This window comes from Stenella coeruleoalba, assembly GCF_951394435.1.
Source record: "Stenella coeruleoalba genome assembly, chromosome: 15".
NCBI classification, from domain to species: domain Eukaryota; kingdom Metazoa; phylum Chordata; class Mammalia; order Artiodactyla; family Delphinidae; genus Stenella; species Stenella coeruleoalba.
The window spans coordinates 78,947,641-78,971,717 of NC_137161.1; the positions used below are offsets into that span (position 1 = coordinate 78,947,641).

Here is a 24,077-nt window from a genome sequence, read left to right on the forward strand (position 1 = left end):
GAAAATATAATCACTATAGAAAAACAAATGGAAAAATATACAAAAAGATAACGAAGAAAATAAAACCAACCATAACTCCATCTCTCCAAGGTAAACACTATTCTTTGTTTGGAGAGACACTTCTTAGCTCCTTTTCTTGGGACTCCAGCTACTAGGCTGTATTCACAAAGCCCCACTTCTAGCTTCCACTTCGGTCTGCAGGATTTCCAGCTGTGTTCTGGATGGCTCTCCAGGGTACCGGTCTCCGGTTCTTATGGCTGAAACTGAGTCCATCACTGAGTCTCCCATTTTAGATCTCCGCTTTATCACCACCAGGGGCTGGATTCCAGTCCACAGCAGCCCCAAACACTGAAATGACTATGGTGACCATTCTCATGTGCAATTAGATGCGTTTTTTTAAATATCAAAAGTTTCCAAAATTTGTTTTTTGGATGTTTTTGGAGTTCTTATTCTGTGTGTAGTCTGCTGTTAGTTATCTAGCTCTGCAAGTGTCCATCCCATTAGCCACTTAGTCTGTGCCTCAAATCTGGCCACCTGTCTCCACTGATCTTGCTACACATTTGAGGCCCTTGCCACCAGTGCCACAAACTACTGCAGTTCCCTCCTATAGAGTCGCTTCAATTCAACCCTCACACGCTTTGGCCAGGATGATGACTTCCTCTGCCACTCTCATCTCTTGATACTTTCTGCCTGAAAAATCCCTATGTTTTAGGCACATTGTCCTGAATTTACCAAGTCTGCTCTGCTGCTCCCTCTGCCTAGAAGGTTCGTCCCTCATTTCCTCTGCCTAGTGGAGTGGGCTACTTGCCTCTTCACAATCAACTCAGATGCCACATCCTCTGAGGTTTCTCCTAATCCTCTTAGAGGAAATTGCTACTGAAGGAAGAAGAGCTCCCTTCTCTGCTAGGTGATCAGAAGGGGCTTCATAGAGATGGCGTCTGACCTATATCAATGGAAAACAAAAATGTTGCCTGCCACATCAGTAAACAAAGGATGTTGCAGGCAACAAGCCATCACCTTACAGCTGAGCCATGAGGGAACTCAGGATAGAAACAGGATGCCCGCCATCTAGCAGTGCCCCCCGCCCCCCGCCGACCCCCAAACTCAGGAAGAGAAAGCACAGGATACTGGCCCCAGATAGCTGAGGTGTATATCAAAGGAATGATTTCAGTGAGCCCTGACTTTTGCATCTTCCCATACATAGAAAAGCAATAAATCTCTTAACTTGAGATATCTGGTTTTCTTTAACAGTAATCTTTCGATATTCTGACTACTACCTGGTCTTTGTTGCAAAAACTCCTATGTATCCTGGCTCCTCCCTTACCTCTTCCAAGCAGTCTCTCAGAGCTATCTGAGATGTTGTGTCCTGGACTTAAATCCTCGGTTTTGTCTGCCAAATAAAACATAATTCTCAACTTTTAGGTTGTGCTTTTTTTTTTTTCCAGTTGACACCTAGAACTTACCTTTTACGTGGGTGGGGGGGGTATCCTTCTCACTTCAAGGTGAGAAGAAAAGGAGAAAACGGTCTGGCATTGGCATGCTGCCATTCAGGGATATCTAGCAGTCTAGCCCTGTCGAAGACCAGGCTGGGAAGGTATGTTCTGGGCACTGAAGATTTTTTTTTGTTTTTTTTTCGGTACGCGGGCCTCTCACTGTTGTGGCCTCTCCCGTTGCGGAGCACAGGCTCCGGATGCGCAGGCTCAGCGGCCATGGCTCACGGGCCCAGCCGCTCCGCGGCATGTGGGATCTTCCCGGACCGGGGCACAAACCCGTGTCCCCTTCATCGGCAGGCGGACTCTCAACCACTGCGCCACCAGGGAAGCCCACTGAAGATTTTTGAACCAAGGGTGACAATTTAACCAGGGATGAATGATTAATAAGTGTGTTTCTGACTGTACTGGATAGCCAAGCAGATTTTGGACTATGTGGGTGTAGTGTGCTTGGAGAAGTAGCTCAAATGTTCTCACTCTCCAGGCACAATTATTGCTGTTTTCTTACTGCGCACTTTGTACAGCATTCATCACACAGAACTGTGATTATTTGTCTCTCATTTTTTCAAGTCTCATTTTTTTCCCCTGTAGCACCCAACGCAGGGCCCTGAACATTATAGGTGCTAGTAAAGACTATTTGAATGAAGGTATGTATTTTTAATAGACATGTCGTTTAATATATTTTTCCAAAGAAGATTCTGTTTTATCCTTTCCAGCAAGCCCCTAGAAGCAAGCATTATACTAATATCCAGATCTCAACCACACTCTAGTCTAGAAGCAGGTAACTTTGGGGGGAGCAAGGCTGGGGCTCAAGTTACCCCTCGTAGAACCTTTGCTGAGGTAAGGTCTGGAGGTTACTTCCCGCCAAGCCCTCCTCCCATCCGCCCCACCCGCGCACCTCCGGGCGTGGCCGAGAGCGGTGCCTTTAAGAAGGGGGCGGAGCCCAAGTGAAAAGACAAAGCCCCTGGCCGCGCGCTCCCCCTCCCCCCTCCGGCGCACCACACGGACAGTGGTGCCCGGATGTCGGTGTCGCCTTCGGTGACAGATGGCGTAGTGTCTGTGTATGTTAGAGGGCTTCCCTGGCCTGACCTCTTTGAATTCTCGGCCTTTCGGTCCCCCGCTGTCCCCCACTTTCAACTCCGCCGCTGGAGGCCCGCTCCTGTCACTGGCGCTTACATAACGTGACCTTTCACCTCTTCATACTGCCCTCTAGTGCGCTGCAACCCAACTAGGCGGCCCGGGAAGGGGGAGGGACCCAATCGCAGAGCGGCAGCTCCTGTGAGCCAATAAACGCTGGGTGCTGACCAGCTCTCCGCCTATTGGAGCATTCGCCACCGGCGCCACAGGGGAGCATGTTAGTGTGTGCGCTGGCCGGACCGGGGGGAGGAGGGGAATCTCCCGCCATTTTTCAATAATTTCCTCCGGTGCAGCTGAGGACGAGTCGTGACTGCCGAACGCGGGGACCCGTAGCGAAGGTTGGCCGGAGGCTTCGGGGCGGCGCGGCATTGTGCGTGGGAGTTCTGTGCCCTTGCGTCCCTCTCCATGGCCCTAGCGCGGCGGCGCCAGCAGTGAAGGAGCCGAGTTCGCGCCGCCCTCTCACCCCTCCCCTCCCCCACCCCACCCCCGGGAGCCAGGCGCTCGCTCCGGGCCGCGGGGCCTAGTGTTACGCCGCGGGCGCGCTGAGGAGCAGCCGCCTTCCCCGCCGCTGCCGCCGCCGCGATGGCGCCGCTCCTGGGCCGCAAGCCCTTCCCGCTGGTGAAGCCGCTTCCCGGCGAGGAGCCGCTCTTCACCATCGCGCACACTCAGGAGGCCTTCCGCACCCGGGAGTATCCTTTTCCAGTCGCGCCGGCCAGGCCGCTCGCGGGGTGGGGTGGGGCGGGGTGGGCCGCGCAGCCCCGCGCCGGTGGCAGCTGTCAGCGCGCCCAGCGCTGGCGGGCCAGCACCCCGAGCTCGAGCCCCAGGCCCGCCGTTCCGGGGGGGTGGGCGGGCGGGCCGGCCCGGCTCAGGCCGCCCCGGAGCCCTGCGCCCTCCATCCTTTCCTCTGACCCGCACTTTGTCACCGGGCCTCGCTGTAGATGAACGACCCTCTATCCCGCCCCCCCCCCCCCCCGCCCCCGCCCCAGGAGGTTGGCTTTAGGCCGTAAGTACCGAGGGTTGAGCGGGGTTTCCTTTGCTGCTGCTTTTTTCTTTATAAATTAAGCCTTCCACTTAAGTTTTGGAAATTGTACTTGAGCGGCCTCGTGATCTGGGTTGTACAAGTCGCGACTGCGTCTTCCCGGATCTCTGCGGGGACATTTGTGTTTTGCTTCTCCCGAGTGGAGTTTAGGCTGGTGATGGATGAACTGACAGGATTGTGAGGCACAAAACCAAGAATGAATGTCCAGACTTAGAGAAGAGGCAGTAAAAAAGTTACCTTGGAGGAGCGGATGCCTTCCTTCCCTGGGCATGCACAGATTTGGAATTTTGACGATGTATAGGAGATCAGTATTTGTCTTTTAACAACCTTTCAAAAAGACACGCTTAAAGTTTTTATGTTGTATTTTAGAAACACGAGGCTGATGTTTTAAATGAGGAGCACCCTTTCTTCTGATCATTGCTTAAGGTTTCTTGCACAAGCTTATTACTCTTTTAGTTGAAAGTTGTACGACTCTTATTTACTTTTTTTATGGATGCCAGATGCGTCCGTTTTGAAGCTTAAGTGTAAAAAAGTTTTCTGAATCAAGCTTTCTTTAGTGTACAGAAAGCTTCAAGAGTGAAGGGTAATGTATTCTTTAGTTGTATCACCCCTTTCCCTTTGGAAGGACTTGATTTCTTAGTAGTTTCAGTTTGCTTGCTTCAGTATGGAAGGAAATGCCGGTGTGAGCTATATCATTTGATTTCATTTTTCTTTGATCCTCCCTTTAATGTAATGCTTTATGGGATAACCTCATTCTTGTTTGAGTGCAGTTTGTGGATGTTAGGTGTTTACATACAAAGGGATTTGACAAGTGAGTCCATGCTGTAGGAGGGCTCTTGAAGAAATGCAGCTAGAGCATCTCAGAGCTGAAATGGATCTTGGAGATAGTGGGGTTCTCCTGCCTGGGTATGCCTAGCGGGCCCACACAGTTGAGGTTGGCTTGCTAAAGGTCACACACTCCGTAAATGATGAGAATCAGGAGTAGAATTCAGTGCTCCTCGTACCTCATCCCTGAAAGTAAATCAAGAGAGGAACATGGAATGCTATTCTTTCACTTTTAATAATGTTAGTCCATTGTTTGTGTCAGTTTGTGGTATGATAAGGTGCATTTAAGGGAGGGGTCGGAGTGGTAATCTGGTTCTTTTTCATGTCCTGTTAGGACTTTTGGATTGTTTTGGAGAAGTGCTCTAGCTCTACCAAATACTTTATTCTAAAAGTGCCCAATTTTTTTTTTTTTTAAATAACATTCCAAAACATCGGTGAAGTAAAAAATTACTTTTGGGAATCTGCCATATCCTTTTCAGATGTCACCTTTTGAGCAGTTGATGGTTATTCACACTAATATTACTGGTTGTTGATTTTTCAGGTCTGGTTCTAGTGGAGCATCAGAAACTGCGATAGGGAGGAGACAAATTCTAAGTCTGTACTAGGTACTGAGCTCTGTAAAAAATGGCTGTAGATAGAACTGGCAGCCCCGGCCTTTTCATATCATTTACTGAAATCGCTGAAATACATTGATACATATGAGGAGTTTTTTTTAATGATGACAGTTGAAAACTGATATGTGGAACTTTTTAACTGTTATGTATTTAATAAAAATTCTTCGTCTTTAAAATTTCCCATATGAGTATTTAGAACCCTTTTAACAAAGGAGTTCTTAAATTGTGTTATATATTGGGGGAAAATTGCTCCCTTGGTAATTTCTACAAGTGGAAGCACTTTGAGGATGGTTTTTAAACAATTGTACTGTGTGGTTGGCAGGTTGGCATATTTCTTTATTAGGCTATTAGTGATTTCATAGAGGAGAACAAGTATGTGGTTGGGTAACTGCTGCATTTGAAGTATTGTTATTTCCAATTCTTAATTTATAGTTATAATTATGTGTTAATAGAACTTCATACTTTAATTTTCTCCTAATACCTACCTTTTGGTTGCATGTATATTCTATGGCAAATTTGTATGGTGTTTTATTGACCTAAAGCTGTGAGCATTGTGTTCTTGAAGGTATTATTGTACATCTTCATTAAACTTACAGTGGTTGTGAATGATGCACACGTTTAATGACTGGGTTATATGTTGATGTTTATTGTACTGTAGCATTAAATCTATGGTACATTGCTTCCTAGGATAGTACTACTGCTGGCAAGACAGTAGATCTTGGTTTGAAAAATTAACTTTATTGGAATCACTTCTTGATGTGATTATTTGACAATAGAATTCTACACTGACTGTGTTTAAGTCAAGATAGATTTTAAGGAGGAACTGAACCTACAAGTGGCCTGCTGTAGATTAAATTTTTTTTTTGTATTGCTTTATCCTAGTTTCTAAAGCCTAGAAACAGTTCATAACCTTAGTAGCATCAATATGAGAACTTTTAGATGGTGTAATAAGGAGGGGGTATTAGAATATACAGTTATTCTGGCTCTAGGCAAGAATAACTTGATTTGCCTAGAGTGTTTTAAGAGCTGGGGTTAAGTTGTAGTTGCAAGACAGGATTTTATTGGGCAGTTGGAATACTGAGCTCTTATGTCGATTTTTATAATTTAATTTCTTTAAAGTAACAAGTTATTATCAGATTAGAGTTATTTTTAACTTAATGACAGACTGGTCCAAAGAGAGAAAATAGGATAAAAAGCAGACCTTGAGTTGGTGCTTTGTCTTCTCACTTAGAACTCTCAGCGTTATAGTTATGCTTATTTAACCTCCATACTTTTATGGGCCACTTCCTTTCAGGCTATCAGGTACTTTATTGAAAGAAACAATACTTACAAGGCTAAAGAGAACAAAGAAGGGCAGCATATGGTGGTAAGGAAGTAGCTCTTGAACTCTTGAAAAAGTAGATGCATAATGAGATAGTCTAGGATTTGAACTTATCATTTATAGCTTACACAACCTTTGGAGAATTGCTTTGACATTTTGTCTGCAATTATAAGTGCAGCAGTCGCTGGAACATAAAAACCACAATTGGCATTTGCTTTGAGCGGTTATTTGAGAGTGAGTGACTTATTTTGGTAACCTAAAATCTGAAATAGGATTTAGAGCCAGCTGACTCAACATCCTTCTTTTTGTAAAAAATTAATTTATTATTATTTTGGGGGGGCTCTGTTCGGTCTTCGTTGTGGTGCGTGGGCTTCTCATCACGGTGGTTTCTGTTGTGGAGCATGGACTCTAGGTGTGTGGGCTTCAGTAGTTGCAGGCCGCGGGCTCAGGAGTTGTGGCGCATGGGCTTAGTTGCTCCATGGCCTGTGGATCTTCCCAGCCCAGGGCTCGGTCCCATGTCCCCTGCATTAGCAGGCGGATTCTTAACCACTGCGCCACCAGGGAAGTCCCTGAATATCCTTCTCATGGGCTTTTTTTTTCTCCTTTCATTTATTTTTTCTTTAACTTTTCTCTTAGCATAAATCAAAGTAATAACCAGAACAGAGTTACGTAAACTTAAAACTACCTAATGTTAGGGGTGGTTGTAGAAATTTCAGTTTTAGACTTTTGAAATTAATCTAATTTGAATGACTAGTCAGTTAAAAATTGTGCTGTCAGAGGACATTCATTCCTAGACGTAATCGTTAGGTTTATAGTGCTATCCAACAGAAATGTGATGTGAGCCACATGTAATTAAAATTTTTCTAGGGCCACATTTGAAAAAAAGAAAACAGGTGAAAAAAAAGGAAACGCACATTTTTCTTATTCCAAGTTTCAGGCTGAAGGAGCAGTCCCTGTCTGCAGCGACCTTTTCTAGTGGCAGAAAGGTCAGGAGGAAACCATGACAGCTTTTTAAGCTTCTTCCTGGAAGTGGTGTCTGTCACATCTATTGGTCAAAGCAAGTTATGTGGCAGGGCCCAGCCTTTGTGGGGAGGGGATGTGCTTTCCTCTTCCCAGGAGGCATTGCAAGCCACATGGCAGTGGGTGGAGGTGTAGAATCCTCTTAGGGAAGAGAGGTGGATATTTGGAAAAAATAGTACAGTCTGCCACATTTTAGGGTTAAGGGAATGTTTCCTGGGGAAGGTTGCTTTTAAGTTGAGATCCAAAGGATGGTTAGAATTTAGTTTATTTTGCCAGTTATATCTCAGTGAGCTGTTTTTGTTTGTTTTGGCTGCACTCGGCAGCTTGTGGAATCTTAGTTCCCTGACCAGGGCTCTAACCTGGGCCCCTGGCAGTGAGAGCGCTGAGTCCTAACCACTGGACCACCAGGGAATTCCCGATTTTGAAAACCTGAAAGAAGTTTCATATGGCTGGAGTGAAGAAGTGGGGATGGAGATGCAGTGTTGAGAGATACAGAAAAGGGCTGCATCACAGGTCCTTGTGAGATAGGCTGAGGAGTTTGGACTTTGCCTTAAATTTAGTGGAGGCTGTTGAAAAATTTGAACAGGAAAGAAGCAGGCTTTTAGGTTAGGAAGATCAATGTGGCTGTAGCATTGAGAATGGATCTGCAGCCTTGAGACTAATGGCAACTAGATGGTGTTTAAATAATTAAATAATCTAGGCAGTAGATAATGGTGGTCTAAATAAATTTACTAGCCCTTGAGGTGGAGAGAAGTACAGTTGATGGATTTCTGAAATTAAGTAGATTTGACAGGGTTTGGTGATTGATTGGGGAGGAATCAAGGGTTATGTTTTGGTTATCACTTGGTTAGTGGTGTTCTTCTCTGATATAGAGGACCCTGTGAGACAGGAGGGAAGGGGGCAGGGCACAACCTTAAAAGAATGACAGCCCCTGAGGACATAAAGTGGTTAGAACCGAGATGGTGGAAGAATCTACTTCCAGTAGACCTTGAGCCTCATTATACGCTCATTGCGATACATTAGAATATTGTAAATGACGCCCCCGCAGGCGCACTGACTGTTTGAGGCCAACCATAAAAGGCCAGAAAGTGGGCAGTGGTCCAATTCCTGGAAATCCCTGCCTCTTCCTCAAAATAGTTGGAGTAATCTTCCTATTGCTTAGCCTGTGAAATTACCCAGGCAATAAAAACTAACCATCCCATATTCCAGGGCCTATCGCCTTCTGAGAGGGCCCACACACTCTGTCTGTGGAGTGTGTATCTCCCTAAATAAACCTGCTTTCCCACTTAGGTCTTGGGGGAAACTCCCTTGCCTGACTGCTTGCATCCTTCACAAGCATCCTATATTAATAAATCTACTTCTTGCCTATGGCTTTGCCTCTCGCTGCATTCCTTCTGCACTGAGGCATAAAGAACCTGAGCTTCATTAGTCCTGAGACCAGGTGTGTGGTTTCAGCAGGGAGATTGTGGGTTCAAGCCCCATCTGAGATGTGATTGGGTTTGAGTCCCAATCTGAGGTGTGGGGTTTCATGGAAGAGGATCAAGTGGTTCTTTTGTTTTGACTGTGAAGCGTGGTGGGGGACAGATAGGAAGTGTTTAGTTACGGAGGTTCTTATATTGAATTGCTGAGTATATCCAAATGGAGATGTATATGTTGCTAGTATATATATGGGCCTGGAGTTCAGAGAGAGGAGACTGAGCTGGTGATAGAAGTTGTTAGCATATATAGATAGTAGTTGAAGTTACGGGCATGGATGAGGTCACCCAGAATGAGAATGCTATACTGATGATGATTTTCACAGGAGGGTACGAAAGATCTGTATTAGGGTAGAAGAGACTGTCATTATTTGAAAAACCACACTCAATCAATCAGTATTTGGTATTTAAATACATATTGTTTGAAAAAAGTTGGAAAAAAAAGTTTCTTCCTTTTTTTCCCTTAAAATAATAAAAATCATAGAAAATAAAACACAATAAAATCTTGATGGGTGGAATGATTTTCAGAACTGTGGGGGCCGGAGGATTTTTCCCTTTGCAACAACATATTTGTATTTTAGGAGGCCTGAGGCCAAGTGAGATTTTTAAATCGGAAGAAATGGGTTTAAAAACAAGACTGAGAAAAAAGGTTGTGAGTGTAAGAATCACAAAGGGCCAGAGAAGAAGAGGATTACCAGTCAGGCCAATTAACATGTTTTAAAATGTTATGACTGAATGAGAAATGAGGATCAAAAGCTGGATTTGGATAATGGTTCTTTTATTGGAGAGAAAGGACTTAATTGAGAAACACCTAAGTGGTTACAGTTAGGGACTGAAGAGGTTAGGATGATTCCCTGATTTCTAACTTGGACACTAGGGCCATTCAGTGAGATTGGGAGTATCTGTTAAAGAGCAAGTTTGGGAGGGAGTGGAGGAGTAGTAAGAGTTTAGTTTTAGAAGAAGTTGGATTTGAGGGATTACTGAGGCATCCAGGTGACAGCAGTTCTGTGTGTTATTGGCCATATCGGTCTTGATCTAAGGAGAATGGACTGGGCACATGGCACATTATTCCTACTCCCCCCCTCCACTGGGCAGAGCCTCGTGACTTGCAGGATCTTAGTGCCCCGACCAGGGATTGAACCCATGCTCTCGGCCATTGGACCACCAGGAAATTCCCACATTATTCCTACTTTTTAAATTAACAGCTAATAATAGGGGCTTCCGTGGTGGCGCAGTGGTTGAGAATCTGCCTGCTAATGCAGGGGACACGGGTTCGAGCCCGGGTCTGGGAGGATCCCACATGGCTCCGAGCAACTAGGCCTGTGAGCCACAACTACTGAGCCTGCTGGTCTGGAGCCTGTGCTCCGCAACAAGAGACACCGTGATAGTGAGAGGCCCGCGCACTGCGATGAAGAGCGGCCCCCGCTTGCCACAGCTAGAGAAAGCCCTCGCACAGAAACGAAGACCCAACACAGCAAAAATAAATAAATAAATGAATAAAATAACAACTAATAATAAAAACTTAATGTTTTCTCTTTAGGACATATTTGTTAATCTCACATTCTCTCTGATTACACAGTGAATTTCTTCAGTGTAGCTGAATGATATATTAGAATGTTACTAAGCTTTTTTTTTTTTTTGCGGTACACGGGCCCCTCACTGCCGCGGCCCGTCCAGTTGCGGAGCACAGGCTCCGGACGCGCAGGCCCAGTGGCCATGGCCCACAGGCCCAGTGGCCATGGCCCACGGGCCCAGCCGCTCCGCAGCATGTGGGATCCTCCCGGACTGGGGCACGAACCCGCGCCCCCTGCATCGGCAGGCGGACTCTCAACCACTGCGCCACCAGGGAAGCCCTAGAATGTTACTAAGCTTTTTGAATGTTTAAATAAATCCACGTACTGATTCTTTATTTTACCTCCCCTCCCCAGGTGCAAACAGGCAAACAGAAAACAAATCCATTTTGTTGATAAGTTAGTTATGATAATGTCCCTGTAGAAACCATGCTATTTCCTTTTCTCTATGGGATTTTATAAGTTTTCAGTGATTGGATTTACATAGCTTTCTATGGAAGTCTGACTCCTGATTTTTACAGGTGCTCTATTTTGTTTAATCATTTAAATATTAGCAACAGCCCGGTGAGGAAAAGAGACATATTGCTTTGTTTTTGGCAGATCCAGAGAATGATATGGTGAGAGAAGGTGCTTATACTATTGACTAAAACTACACTTCTGGATTATTTATGGATTTATCCCTGTCATTTGTCTTTTAACTGATCATAACCCTATAAAACCAAGAATCTCTTTTATATTAAAAATGAATTATTTGTTTAGTTGTGAGGTAATATTACAAGGGGAGCTGTTTAAATACTTTTTATTTCAACCATTATATATAAAAACTGTCACTTGGAAAGTACAGAGATTGGCAGCTAATTCTCTAGTTGTGGTGTAAGTTTATTTTCCTGCATAACATCTTTTGCTGTGCATAAAAGTAAATTAGTTACTTGTCATTTGAATTTGAATATGGCTGGGTGATAATGAATTACAATTGGGATGGTATGGAAAGTTACCATATACATGCACTAGTTATAGGATGTCTTCCTCCATCTCCCTCACAAAGACGGAATAATGACTGGTAAACAACTTGTGGACGTGGTATTATTGGAGATAACATAAACTCTGGATAAATACTACTATATCAGAATTATTTTTACTACTTGATGGAACTTATTTTTTAAACCTTAGAGAATCAACAAGTGTTTCCAAGGTAGACTGGAAGGCTGTTAGTAAATGGATCATTAGCATATGCACGGGGTTATTCCAAACTGCCTGTGAGACTGCTGGAGCCATCTCATCTTACTGTGGAACTGATTCTTAAACTTGCTGACCATCTGAGTTGTGTAACAGTTTCACATACCTTAAATTCTTATTCCTTGTGTCTTGTATTTTATTTTGCCTTTATTTTTTCTTACTAATCTTTAGTACTGTGTGAGTCTTGTGAAATGAAACTTGGGTGAATTGAAGAAAGCACAGTTGTAGACGGTCCTAACCATACTTTAGTGTTAATCATCTTGTTTGGATTTGCCAATTGAAAATTCTGATTTCAGTTTTATCTTATGCTGTACATTATAGAAAGTATACTGTAGTTTTTTCCCATATATGGTAAGTATTTTGTGGATTAGTTGTCTCTGTTGCTTGAATATTGTGTTCCTGAGCCACTGCTAACAGAGAGTATGAAGCCCGCTTGGAAAGATACAGTGAGCGCATTTGGACGTGTAAGAGTACTGGAAGCAGTCAGCTAACACACAAAGAGGCCTGGGAGGAGGAACAGGAAGTTGCTGAACTGTAAGTAGTAGAAGCACTGCCCTTCTAGCGCTATCTTCATGTTATTAGGAAAGAGGGAATATTAACCATAAAACAATATTTGTATTTAAATTTATGGGGCATAAATTGGAATACATTACGTTAGTATAATGTACTGGTGTCTTGCCTGTTGTCATTTTGCAAGTAACAGTATGTGGAATATATAGTTGTGTGTATACTTATTTAGATATTTACTAGGCTTTTGAGTGTTCTTGCTGTATACTTTTACCTTGTAAATACTCTGGAAATGTGGTTCTAAGCAAAGGAAGCTGGTATAATCTAGAAGTAATATGGAGGCAGCAAATTAGCAGAAAGTTTTCTTTATTTTGTGGTCATTTGAAATTTAAGATAGTATTTAAAGCAGCTATCTATCAAAAATAAGTACACAGTTTGAAGACAGTTTATCTGAGTGGGGTGGTTGAATGAGGTGTCTTAAAAATTCTGTCTGTTTTCAAAGGGCCTATTTGTCTGGGTAGTCTCTCAAAAAAAACACTCAGAATTTAGGCAGTAGAAGCATGCAGAAGGTAAGTAGAAACTAAGGATGATAAAACAGTACTCTTTTTTTTTTAGTGGTTTTTTTTTAATTTAAGTATATTTGATATACAGTATTATATGTTACAGGAGTACATTATAGTGATTCACAAATTTTAAAGGTTATACTCCATTTCTAGCTACTATAAAAAAACAGTACTCTTTTAGAAATTCGGAGTAGAAACTTTTTCTGTGGACTTCTCATTGACTTCTCTTGATAGTATATAAGCAGAGAGCATACAGTTTAGTAATTAATACCATTCTGCTCTTTTGCCTGTGTAACAGAACACAACCTTCAGTTGAGACCTGGGGTCTAGTAATGGTTCCATCACTGATTAATAATTAGTGAAGTCTGTTAACCTGGTGCCTGTTTCTTCTTTGCTTGGGTCACTGACATAGTTCTGTTTTGGATTATTGTTATTTATGTATATGCCCCATTTAGTATACTAGACTCAGGGTTGGCCTACCTTTACTGTAAAGTGCCAGTTAGTAAATATTTTAGGGTTTGTGGGCCATGTGGTCTCTGTCTCAGCTATTCATGTATTTACTTCAGTGACCAGTGTGAGGACAGCAATGCTTTTTGAACAGCAGAGGCACATATGACAGTTTTGATGATTGGGGTTGTGCTTTGAGAAGATTAATCTGGAAGCGGTGTGCAAGATGAGTTAGAGAGGGAAGAGGCAGGTGGGAAGTCTGTGTAATCTAGCTAGGAGTATTCGGGTCGGGAATCATGGCATTATTGGGAATAGAAAGAATGAGATGGATTTACATTCTGAAAAGGGGGGTTTGGTCATAATTTTGGAAAACCACTACAAGCTTTGTTCTTGAGAAGTCATAATACACATTAAAGATTTTCAGAAGACTGTAGTAAAGAAACTCTAGCTTGGTTTAGTCTTATGGGTTTTAAACTTATTCGACCTTAGATCCCATTACAACAGAGGGAAGTTCTGAAGAACACAAGTAGGGAATGTTTTATGTGATTTGATAGCTAATAGAATATAAGGAGTAATGGGAGAAATTGTTGAAAAAGACAGTGAGGTTTTATAATTTTTATTCAAAGTAGAAATACTTTTTTCTGATTATAAAAGAAATGCATACTTGTTATAAGAATGTAAACAATACAGAGTTAGTAAAAGAGTCTGAACATCATTGTCCAACTTCACTCCCCAGAAATAACCACAGACAATGAAGCTTTAAGCCTGAGTGACTGGGAGGCTTAATGGAAAGAGACAGTGAATTTATAGGGGCCAGGAAAGGCCTCGTGGAATTAAGGAAGTCTGAGGACATGTTGGAAGGGTGATTAAGCTGGGAGGGAAGACAGTGGGGAGAGGACAAAGGTAACAGTCTTAACAAAGGCAGGGAGACTTGAAGGTTATTGATCATGAGGGGAATAGCAGATAACTTGGTAGGTTAATTGTGAATGGAGTATGATAAGAGCTTTTAAGCCGCAGTTGGAGGAACATTTGTTATGAACAGCACAGAGAGTGATTGAGAATATTGTAGTATGATAATAAACCTGCTACTTGCATCTGTATGAATATTCTCATGCCTGATCCTTCCTTTTGCCCTGTAACACATATGTTAAACTATCTGGTCAGAATTGGATATCTAACAACTCTCCATTTAGGTTGCTTCACATTTTCTGCTGTCATCAAGAATCCAGCAGTGAATATCTTTGTGTACCTATGACAGTTCTCCTAACTGTTGTCAAACTGCTTTCCAAAAGAGGTGAAACGTGGGCTTTTGGCAGAGTATGTGTGCTATTTTGCACCATTCACTTGCTCCTATCAGGGTGTGATAATTAAAGTTCTTTTTTGCTAGTTTAATAAATGAAAAGTGGTACATCATTGTTTCACTTTGCAAGGAGTTCAAATCATGGTTCCAACATATTAACCATTCATGATTTATTTTTCTTATCTGTAAAATGAAAATTCTAGACCCCTCACAAGGTATTGTGAGAACTAAATGAAGGAATGCATTTTTATTGATTGAGACATAATAATTAAGTTATGGTCTCCCAACCAAAAATTGCGCAAAGGATGTGTATAAAGAATTCATACCTGAAAAGGGAAGTCAACTGCAAAAACGAATGGGAAAATGTTCAACCTTACTAATGATGTGCTTATTATTTTCATTTTATAGATGAGAAAATTAACATGGACAGGTCAGTTAGACAAAGCTATTTAAAAGTTCTTTCTTTATTCTGTATACCACATAGGTTTTAATCTTTGTATTCTCCAGTGCCTTGCATGTATTTGCTAAAGAGCTTTTTGCATTGATCTGAGTAACTCTCCGGATAGACTCTCCTGCATTTTCTTGGTGATGACATGTTGTTTAGTTGATGACATGATGACATGTTTGTTTAGTTTGAAGGAGGAGTTCCCTGCCTGGTATGAGAAACTTGTTCTGGAAATGGTTCACCATAACACAGCCTCCTTAGAAAAGTTAGTAGATACTGCTTGGTTGGAGATCATGACCAAATATGCTGTGGGAGAAGAGTGTGATTTTGAGGTGAGTGCCTATTTTTATTTATTTTTTTAATGTGATTTGACTCACCAAATGTCAGGATTGGAGCTTCCAACATAGATTATAGAATATATTTCTTTGTGAGTAAAAATATACATTACATTTGAAGTCCACTTAATATCAAATATTTTAATCGCCAATTTTTTTTTTTTTTTTTTTTTAATGTGTTGGGTTTTCGTTGCTGCAGGCGGGCTTTCTCTAGTTGCGGCGAGCGGGGGCTACTCTTCGTTGTGGTGCGAGGGCTTCTCATTGTGGTGGCTTCTCTTGCTGTGGAGCACGGGCTTCAATAGTTGTAGCTCGTGGGCTCTAGAGCACAGGCTCAGTAGTTGTGGCGCACAGGCTCAGCTGCTCCGCGGTGTGTGGGATCCTCCCAGACCAGGGCTCGAACCCATGTCCTCTGTGTTGACAGGTGGATTCCCAACCACTGCGCCACCAAGGAAGTCCCTAATCACCAAATTTTAGAACCACGTTTGTTATTGGGAATGTTGACTATTACAATAATTGTTAGACTGTATCATTGCAACGTTGTTTTCCCTGTTTTGTCCCTTTTTGATAACTTGATGCTGTATTGGCCTTGTTTGTTTTGTCATTTTTTTCATACTTTGTTTAAAAGACCTTTAGATATTTTTAGTCCAAATCTATGGAATCTATAGGCAAAAGATTTCATTTCCCTGCAACAGTGATTGAGTTGACTGTTTTGTTTTTCTATTTAAATTTTTAAATTTTCCAGCCCATTACTAAAGGATAACTATTACTGAAGTAAATAGGTAAGATAGCTATTACTATTACTAAAGGATTTACTAAAGTAGTTAGGTAAACTGTTTACGTAACACTAAAGCAATCCCTATATAATCCTTTGAAAACTTAAGTAAGATTCAGGGCGGAAGGGAACTAACATTTGTTGAATTTCTGTATGTACTGGATACTGGGCTAGTTGCTTTACATAATGTCTTACAGAATCTGCACAGAAAAGTGAGGTGGTAAACAGGCGCAGATGTTTAAGTAGCTTGTTCAGGTTTATATAACGTACTAGTTAGTACTAGTGATTTCATCTGTATGTAATGAAATGGCTGACTGACAGTGGCCTGGACTTCTCAAACTTTAGCCTAAATAAAATCACTTAGAGGATTACTGAATGTACATTCTTGGGCCCCATCCCCTGAGAGCTTGATTCAAAAGGTCTAGGGTAGGGCCTGAAAGTTTGCAGTTCTAACAAGCTCCAGGATGTGATGATACGAACCCTCTGGGGACAACATTTTGAGTAGCATCGGCTTAACCAATGAAGACATTTGATTATCTCGCATAATAAGTCTTAGAGGCAGGCAATTCCAAGTTTGGTATAGAGGCTGAATAATATTGTCAGGGACTTAAACTCCGTCTCTCTGCCTTTCTGCTCCGCTTTTCTCAGTGTGTTTGGTTTTGTCCTTAGCTTTGTTGCCTCTTGGTTGTGAAATTGTGACTGTGAGCACAATTGTTTGCTCACTCGCAATTCAGAGTGATCAAATATCTAAGCACAGTAAGAAAATCTTTACCAGAAGCATATTCCTCCTGTCCCCCCCCCTTTTTTTAAAAAAATATTTATTTATTTTGGCTGCGCTGGGTCTTATTTGCGGCACGCAGGACCTTTGTTGTGGCATGCGGGCTTCTTAGTTGTGGCATGCAAACTCTTAGTTGGCAGCATGCATGTGGGATCTGGTTCCCCGACCAGGGATCGAACCCGGGCCTCCTGCATTGGGAGTGCAGAGTCTTACCCACTGGACCACCAGGGAAGTCCCCCTCCTGTCCCCTTTTATCTTTACATGTTATTGCCTAGACCATGGCTTACATAATCCATCAGCTGCAGGGGGGCTGAGAAAGTGAATACTACCTTTTTTATAAAGCCTCAAAAGAGACAGGCTGGCAAGAGAAGAGGAGGAGGGGAATGGCCTAGGTAGCCCAACAATAGCCAGTAAGTCTGTGTCTATCTGGCTCCAAAGTCCTTGTTCTTTCTTTAATTTACTTTGACTCCTTGTATCTCCTAGCTACTTTTTTAAAATTTTGTAATTGTCTGTGGAATCATCATTGGGTTTTAATCACACACTGTATCATTCAGTGTCCTGGCAGGAAACAGATGGCATATTCATATAGTGTAATCAAATTGAGTTTAATAAAGGAACTACAGACAGCAGACAGCAGTCTGATCTAGGTCAAGGAAAACTAACAAGGTTAAAGTACCTCATGGCTGTCAATAGTGGAGAGGCTTTACTACTTCTAAACCCCAAGTAAATGAGGGGAGGGAGTGGATACAGGAACTAGGAGAGAGTAATGTAATTGTAGAAAAGTACTTTGGTAGTGAGAAGTAACCAACCTGCTAGGGAGACAGGGGAATGAATATACCATATGATTTTCTGCTTATGCTTCCCATGGGTGGAACTCACCAAAATCTAGAGGGCAAGGGAGCCCTTTGATGTAGTTCATAAAGATCAGCCTGTTTAAGCACAGAGCAAGGCAGAGAAGACTGGAGACAGATATGGAGTGGCAAAAGGAAGATACTCTGCACACATCTGCAAGGTGGAAGAGGAAGAGTTCCAGGAATTGGGGGAGAGAGATTAGGGAGATAGGCGTGTCCATAAACATATGAAAAGATGTTTACATTCATTAGTAATCTAGGAAATCAAACTGAAACCGTAGTGAGATCATTTTATACTCATCAGATTAGTAAATAAGAAAAAGTCAAAATAATGCCAAATTTTGACAAGAATCTGGAGCTGCTCATTCACTGCTAACTATTTTGGTAAATGCTTTGGCATTATTGAATACAGTGGACTTTGACTAGGGTTTTTATTCTTGAGTATTTACTCTTTTGATAACTAATAATGTTGAGCACCTTATGTGCTTGTTGCTATCCTTCTATTTGTATTTTCTTTGGTGAAGTGTCTGTTCAGATCTTTGTCCATTTAAAAATTTAGTTTAGGGCTTCCGTGGTGGCGCAGTGGTTGAGAGTCTGCCTGCCGATGCTGGGGACACGGTTCGTGCCCCGGTCCGGGAAGATCCCACATGCCGCGGAGCGGCTGGGCCCGTGAGCCATGGCCGCTGAGCCTGCGCGTCCGGAGCCTGTGCTGTGCAACGGGAGAGGCCACGACAGTGCGAGGCCTGCGTACCGCAAAAAAAAAAAAAAAAATTTAGTTTAAATTTAAATTGTTTATTTTCTTGTTTTTAAGTTGTGAGACTTATTTATATATTCTGCATACGTATCCTTTATTAGATATGTGTTTTTGCTTTTTCTCCCAATCTAGGGCTTGTGTTTTTACTCTCTTAACAGTGTTTTTTGAAGAGCACAAATTTTTAGTTTTTTGTTTTTTTTTTTGCGGTACACGGGCCTCTCACTGCTGTGGCCTCTTCCGTTGCGGAGCACAGGCTGCGGACACGCAGGCTCAGCGGCCATGGCTCACGGGCCCAGCGGCTCCGCGGCACGTGGGATCTTCCCGGACCCGGGCACGAACCCGTGTCCCCTGCATCGGCAGGCGGACTCTCAACCACTGCGCCACCAGGGAAGCCCAAGTTTTTAGTTTTGATAAGCCAAATGGAAAGAAAGTACCTAACCATATCTGTAATTATGTGTAATATAAATGTTCTAAAAACTTCACTTAAAAGGTAGAGATTGTCAGATTGGATAAGAAAGCAACACGCGACTATCTGCTGCCTATAAGAAAGATACAAATAGAATAATATGAAAAGGGTGGAAAAAAGATACCATCCTAACATTAGTCAAAAGAAATCTGGTATGGCTGTATAAGTGTCAGACAAAGTAGGTTTCAGGACGGAGAATATTACCATGAATAAAGAAGCATTTCATAATGACAAAGGGATCAGTTTATTAAGAGGGCATAGCAGTCCTTAATGTTTATGTATTTACTAATGAGAGCTTCAGAGTACATGAAGCAAAAATAGAACTACCAAAAGAAATAGACAAGTCAAAATTATAGATGGAGATTTCAGCCCCCTCCCCTTTTCTCAATAACTGGTAGAAAGAGTAGACAAAAAGTCAGCCAGAATATAGAAAACCTGAATAACATTATCAACCAACTTGACCTAATTGTCATTTATAAAACATTCCACCTAATAACTGCAGAATACACATTCCTTTCAAGTGCATAGTTTATGATGGTAGACCGTAGTCTGGGCCATAAAAAAAGTCAGTAAACTTACAAGGGTTCAAATCATACAAAGTATATACTCTGACCAGAATGGAATTAAATCAATAACAAGATATCTGGAAACTCTGCAAATAATTGGAAACTAAATAACACAACTTTAACTTACTCATAGATTAAAGAAGAAATCAAAAGGGAAATTAGATAATATTTTGAACTGAATGAAAATACAGTATATTAGAATTTGTGAGATACTGCTTACAGTAGTGTTTAGGAGAAATGTATAATACTAAACATCTCTGAGAAAAAAAGAAAGGTCTCAAATCATTGACCTTGGCTTTTACCTTGAGAAATAAGAAAAAGAACCCAAAGGAAACAGAAGAAGAAAGGAATTAGTAAAAATCAGAGCAAAATCAATAAAATAGAAAACAGGAAAACCATAGAGGAAATCAGTGAAACCAAAAGCTGGTAATTTGAGAAGATCAATAAAATTAATAAACCTGTAGGCAAACTCAGGTTAAAAAAAAAAGAAGACACGAATTAACCAATATGAAGAATTAGGTGATATCCCAACAGAGCCTACAGATATTGACAGAATAATAAGGGAATATTATTAACACCTTTAAGCCAATAAATCTGACAATTTAAATGAAAACATTCCTTGAAAGACACAAACTACCAAAACTGACTGAAGAAGAAATAGAAACCTTTAATGGCCCTTTATCTATTAAATAAATTGAATTTGTAATGAAAATCATCCCACAAAGAAAACTTCAGGCCCAGATGTTGTCACTGGTGAATTCTACCAAACATTTAAGGAAGAAATAATACCAATTCTATATGTTATTTCAGAAAATAGAAGAGGAGGGAATTCTTAACAAATTATTTTATGAGGTCAGCATTACCCTGATACGGAAACCGTATAAGCACAAGAAAAAGCCACAGACTAAGAAAAAAAGTATGTTCACAAAGCTCTCTTGTGAACCTAGATATAAAAGTTCTAATAAAAATTTTAGCAAGTGAAATCCAACATTATGTTCAAAGGATAATACATCATGACTAAGTGGGGTTTAGCCTAAGAATGCAAGGTTTTAAATTTCTAATTCTCCTTACTGATAAACCATACGATCATCTCAATTTACACACAAAATACATTCGACAAAACCCAAATTCCTAATAAAAACTCCCAGATAACTGCAAATAGAAACTTCTTCAACCTGATAAATAGTATTTACAGAATAACAATCTACAGCTAACATCATACCTAATGATAAAAGACTGAATGTCTGCTTTCCTACTCTACTTAATATTGTACTGGGGGTTCTAGTCAGAAAAAGAAGTAAAAGGCATCCAAATTGGAAAGGAAGAAGTAAAATTGCAGACAGCACGATTGTCTATGTACAAAATCTCATGGAATCTACCATATAAGGTACTAGAACTAATAAGTGAGTTTAGCAAGGTAGCAGGATACAAGATAAATACAGTCATCCCTTGGTATCCGTGGAGGATTGGTTCCAGGACCCTGTGGATACCAAAATCTGCAGATGCTCAAGCCCCTTATATAAAATGGTGTAGTGTTTGCATTTAACCTATGCACATCCTGCAGTATATGTTAAATTACCTGTAGATTACTTATAATACCTAATACACATGTAAATGCTGTGTAAATAGTTGCCAGTGTGAAGCAAATTCATATTTCGCTTTTTGGAATTTCTTTTTCTTTCTTTTTTTTTTTTTTAATATTTTCGATATGTGGTTGGTTGAATCCACAGATATGGAACCCGTGGAAATGAAGGGCCCACTATACAAAAAACCAATTTGTATTTCTATGTGTTAGCAGCAAACAGTTGGAAATTGAAATTTAAAAATTCAATACCATTTATAGTAACATCAAAAAATCTGGAATACTCTGGGAGTAAATCTGACAAAAGATGTGTAAGACCTATACACAAAACTATAAAACATTGCTTAGGGAAATTAAAGAAGGCCTTAAATGATGGAGAGGTAGACTTTGTTCATTGGTCAGAAAACTAAATATTGTTAAGATGTCAGTTCTTCCCAAATAGACGTATAGATTCAACACAATTAATAGTAAAATCCCAGCAGCTTGTTTGTAGGGATTGCCAAGCTGATTGTAATGCAAAAAACCTAGCCAGAACAACTTTGAAAAAGAACAGCTGTCTGATTTTGAGCCGTATTGTAAAGTATTAAGACCGTGTGAAATTGGTATAAAGATAGACCAGTAGATCAGTGGAACAGAGTAGCATCCGGAAATAGGTGTGAGCACGTGCGCGCGCGCGCACACACACACACTCTCCCTCTCTCTCTCCCTCTCTCTCTCTCTCTCTGTGCTGATTTTTGATAGAGGTGAAAGGTAATTAAGTGAAGAAAAGATAGTCTTTTCAACAGATGTTCTGGAGAATTGAATATCCATATATATTTTTTTTTAGAAAATGGAAATTCTTGAACTTTATTTACACATTTCTCAGGTTTGTGCAGTAGTTGCCCTTTGGCATTAGTATATCGGTACGTGAATTATGAACTAGATTGTGATCATTTTATTTTTTAAGGTGTCATATTTCAACCTGGAGATCTGAGAAATAAAGTTGAAAAAAATCACTGTGCTTGACTACTTTAGAGTTTCAGTGACTTTTGTCAGGTGAGGTGGAATGTGTATTGGATAATATATTCTAAATGTTACCTTTAGGTTTCTAGTTCTTAATATCTTTTTTTTCTTAATATTTATTTATTTATTTGGCTGAACTGGGTCTTGGTTACGGCATGCAGGTGCAGCATGTGGGATCTAGTTCCCTGACCAGGGGTTGAACCTAGGCCCCCTGCATTGGGAGCGTGGAGTCTTAGCCACTGGATCACCAGGCAAGTCCCCTTAATTATTATCTTTGATTCTTTCTCCTATCTCCCTTATAGGTTGGGAAGGAAAAAATGCTAAAGGTGAGGATTGTGAAGATTCATCCTTTGGAGAAAGTGGATGAAGAGGCCACTGAGAAGAAATCTGATGGTGCCTGTGATTCTCCCTCAAGTGACAAAGAGAATTCTAGCCAAATCGCTCAGGACCATCAGAAGAAGGAGGCAATTGTGAAAGAGGATGAAGGAAGGAGAGAGAGTATTAGTACGTATGATAGTAGCTTTCCTTAATGAGTTATGCAACTCATTATGCGCAAATCTTTTTGAGTTCTCTAGCAATTAAATTTGTAATTGGGTTTGTTGCTATATAGACATGATTTTGTCTGTTTATGATTCGGAAAACAACTAAAATACCTACAAAGTGAATCAAGATTTAAATCTCCCTACACAATTAAGACAATTGGGAAGTCATTTCCTCTAGTTGCTTGGAAATCTATGTGCACATACCTAGCTACCCAAGATGGGAAAGTAAGTTTGCCTGCCTTTTCTCTTTAAGTTGGAATTATGTATATGTGTGGAAGGGGTGTGATCAGAGTATGAGGGATAAATTCTAATCTCTGTTTCTCTTCACGTTGCAAGCCAGTGTGACAGTTTTGAGATTCTTCCTTTTATCTGTATTTTGTAACTCAAATTTGTCTCAGATGGGAGCTGCCAGAATTCTGAAACACTATGATATCTGAAAGTAATTTTTAGGGACTTGGAGACATAATGTAATGTTTTGAAAGTTGAAGAACTGAGACATTGCCCATTGGAAAAATAAATTGTCCTCTGAGGTCGTCTTTTTTTTTTTTAAATCTGTGTCAGTAAGGAATTTGACTGGGATAGGTGTCTTCTGTCTCCACAAATATGAGTACTCAAGTAGTCATGTATATTGATCCCCTTCCCCATGATTGTTAGAGGATCAAATTTTACCTCATTATTTAACTATTACAAAGTTTGAATTAGAACATTTCATTAGAATGTTATGCTGTATGTCTTCCATTCTATTCTTTGTCTCTCCAGATGTTTTGGATATGTGCAGATGGTTTTAAAGGAATGTTCTTATCTAGTCCCGAGGAAACTTCTGAGGCTCGTCTGCCCCAGTTGTTGATGCTTCAGTTTTGTTTTCCACTCTGCATTTTGAATGCTAACGTCTATGTTTTTCAGTTTCTCTTTTCCTTCTTTTTGATACTGAAGTTTTCTAACATGTATATTACTTATAATTCCCAAGACTTGAGGTTGATAAGTGTGTTGGTTAGGTGTTGACTGATGATATGTCTTCTAACACTTCTTCTAGAACCAGATCATTGGAATACCAATGATGTGTTACAGTTGTTAGTTTTATGCCTTAAACGTGTACTAGGAACCCCTAGTTTTAGGCTTTGGCTTCTTTTTTAGGGTGTTATATGCCTTAGTTTAGGTTTTAATTTTGGGATATAATGTTATTGCTAGTATGTGGAAAGAATGGTAGGCAGGCTAAAGAATGTTATGATGTACTCTGAATGTTTTCAGGGGGAAAACTGATTAGAATTTACATAGAAATATGAGAGACAAATTCCAGTATACGAAATGTTTTCTCACAAGGTAACCTTCCTTCTACTTTATGGGGGGAAAAATGTATTAGGCAGGAACTTTTCAGTTTTGTGTTTTTAACCTCACTGTTACGAATGTCTGTGTTCTTCCTTCATCTCAGAAGGGATCTG

General features: G+C 40.9%; 1 protein-coding gene across 3 annotated transcripts in view; it reads left to right on the plus strand.

Annotated features, from left to right (window-relative positions):
• The first annotated feature begins 1,516 nt into the window (after window positions 1-1,516).
• BAZ1B (bromodomain adjacent to zinc finger domain 1B) overlaps window positions 1,517-24,077 on the plus strand; it is a 67,727-nt gene continuing 45,166 nt past the window's right edge. For 2 of the 3 annotated variants that reach the window (XM_079944234.1, XM_079944236.1), the window contains exons 1-4: window positions 2,869-3,316; window positions 12,146-12,262; window positions 15,178-15,322; window positions 22,399-22,600. In XM_079944234.1, coding sequence (XP_079800360.1) covers window positions 3,210-3,316; window positions 12,146-12,262; window positions 15,178-15,322; window positions 22,399-22,600 — 571 coding nt within the window. In that variant the 5' untranslated portion in view covers window positions 2,869-3,209. Of the gene's footprint in view, window positions 1,595-2,081; window positions 2,138-2,868; window positions 3,317-12,145; window positions 12,263-15,177; window positions 15,323-22,398; window positions 22,601-24,077 lie in introns of those variants that run through there. The other variant, XM_079944235.1, reaches the window with a different exon arrangement.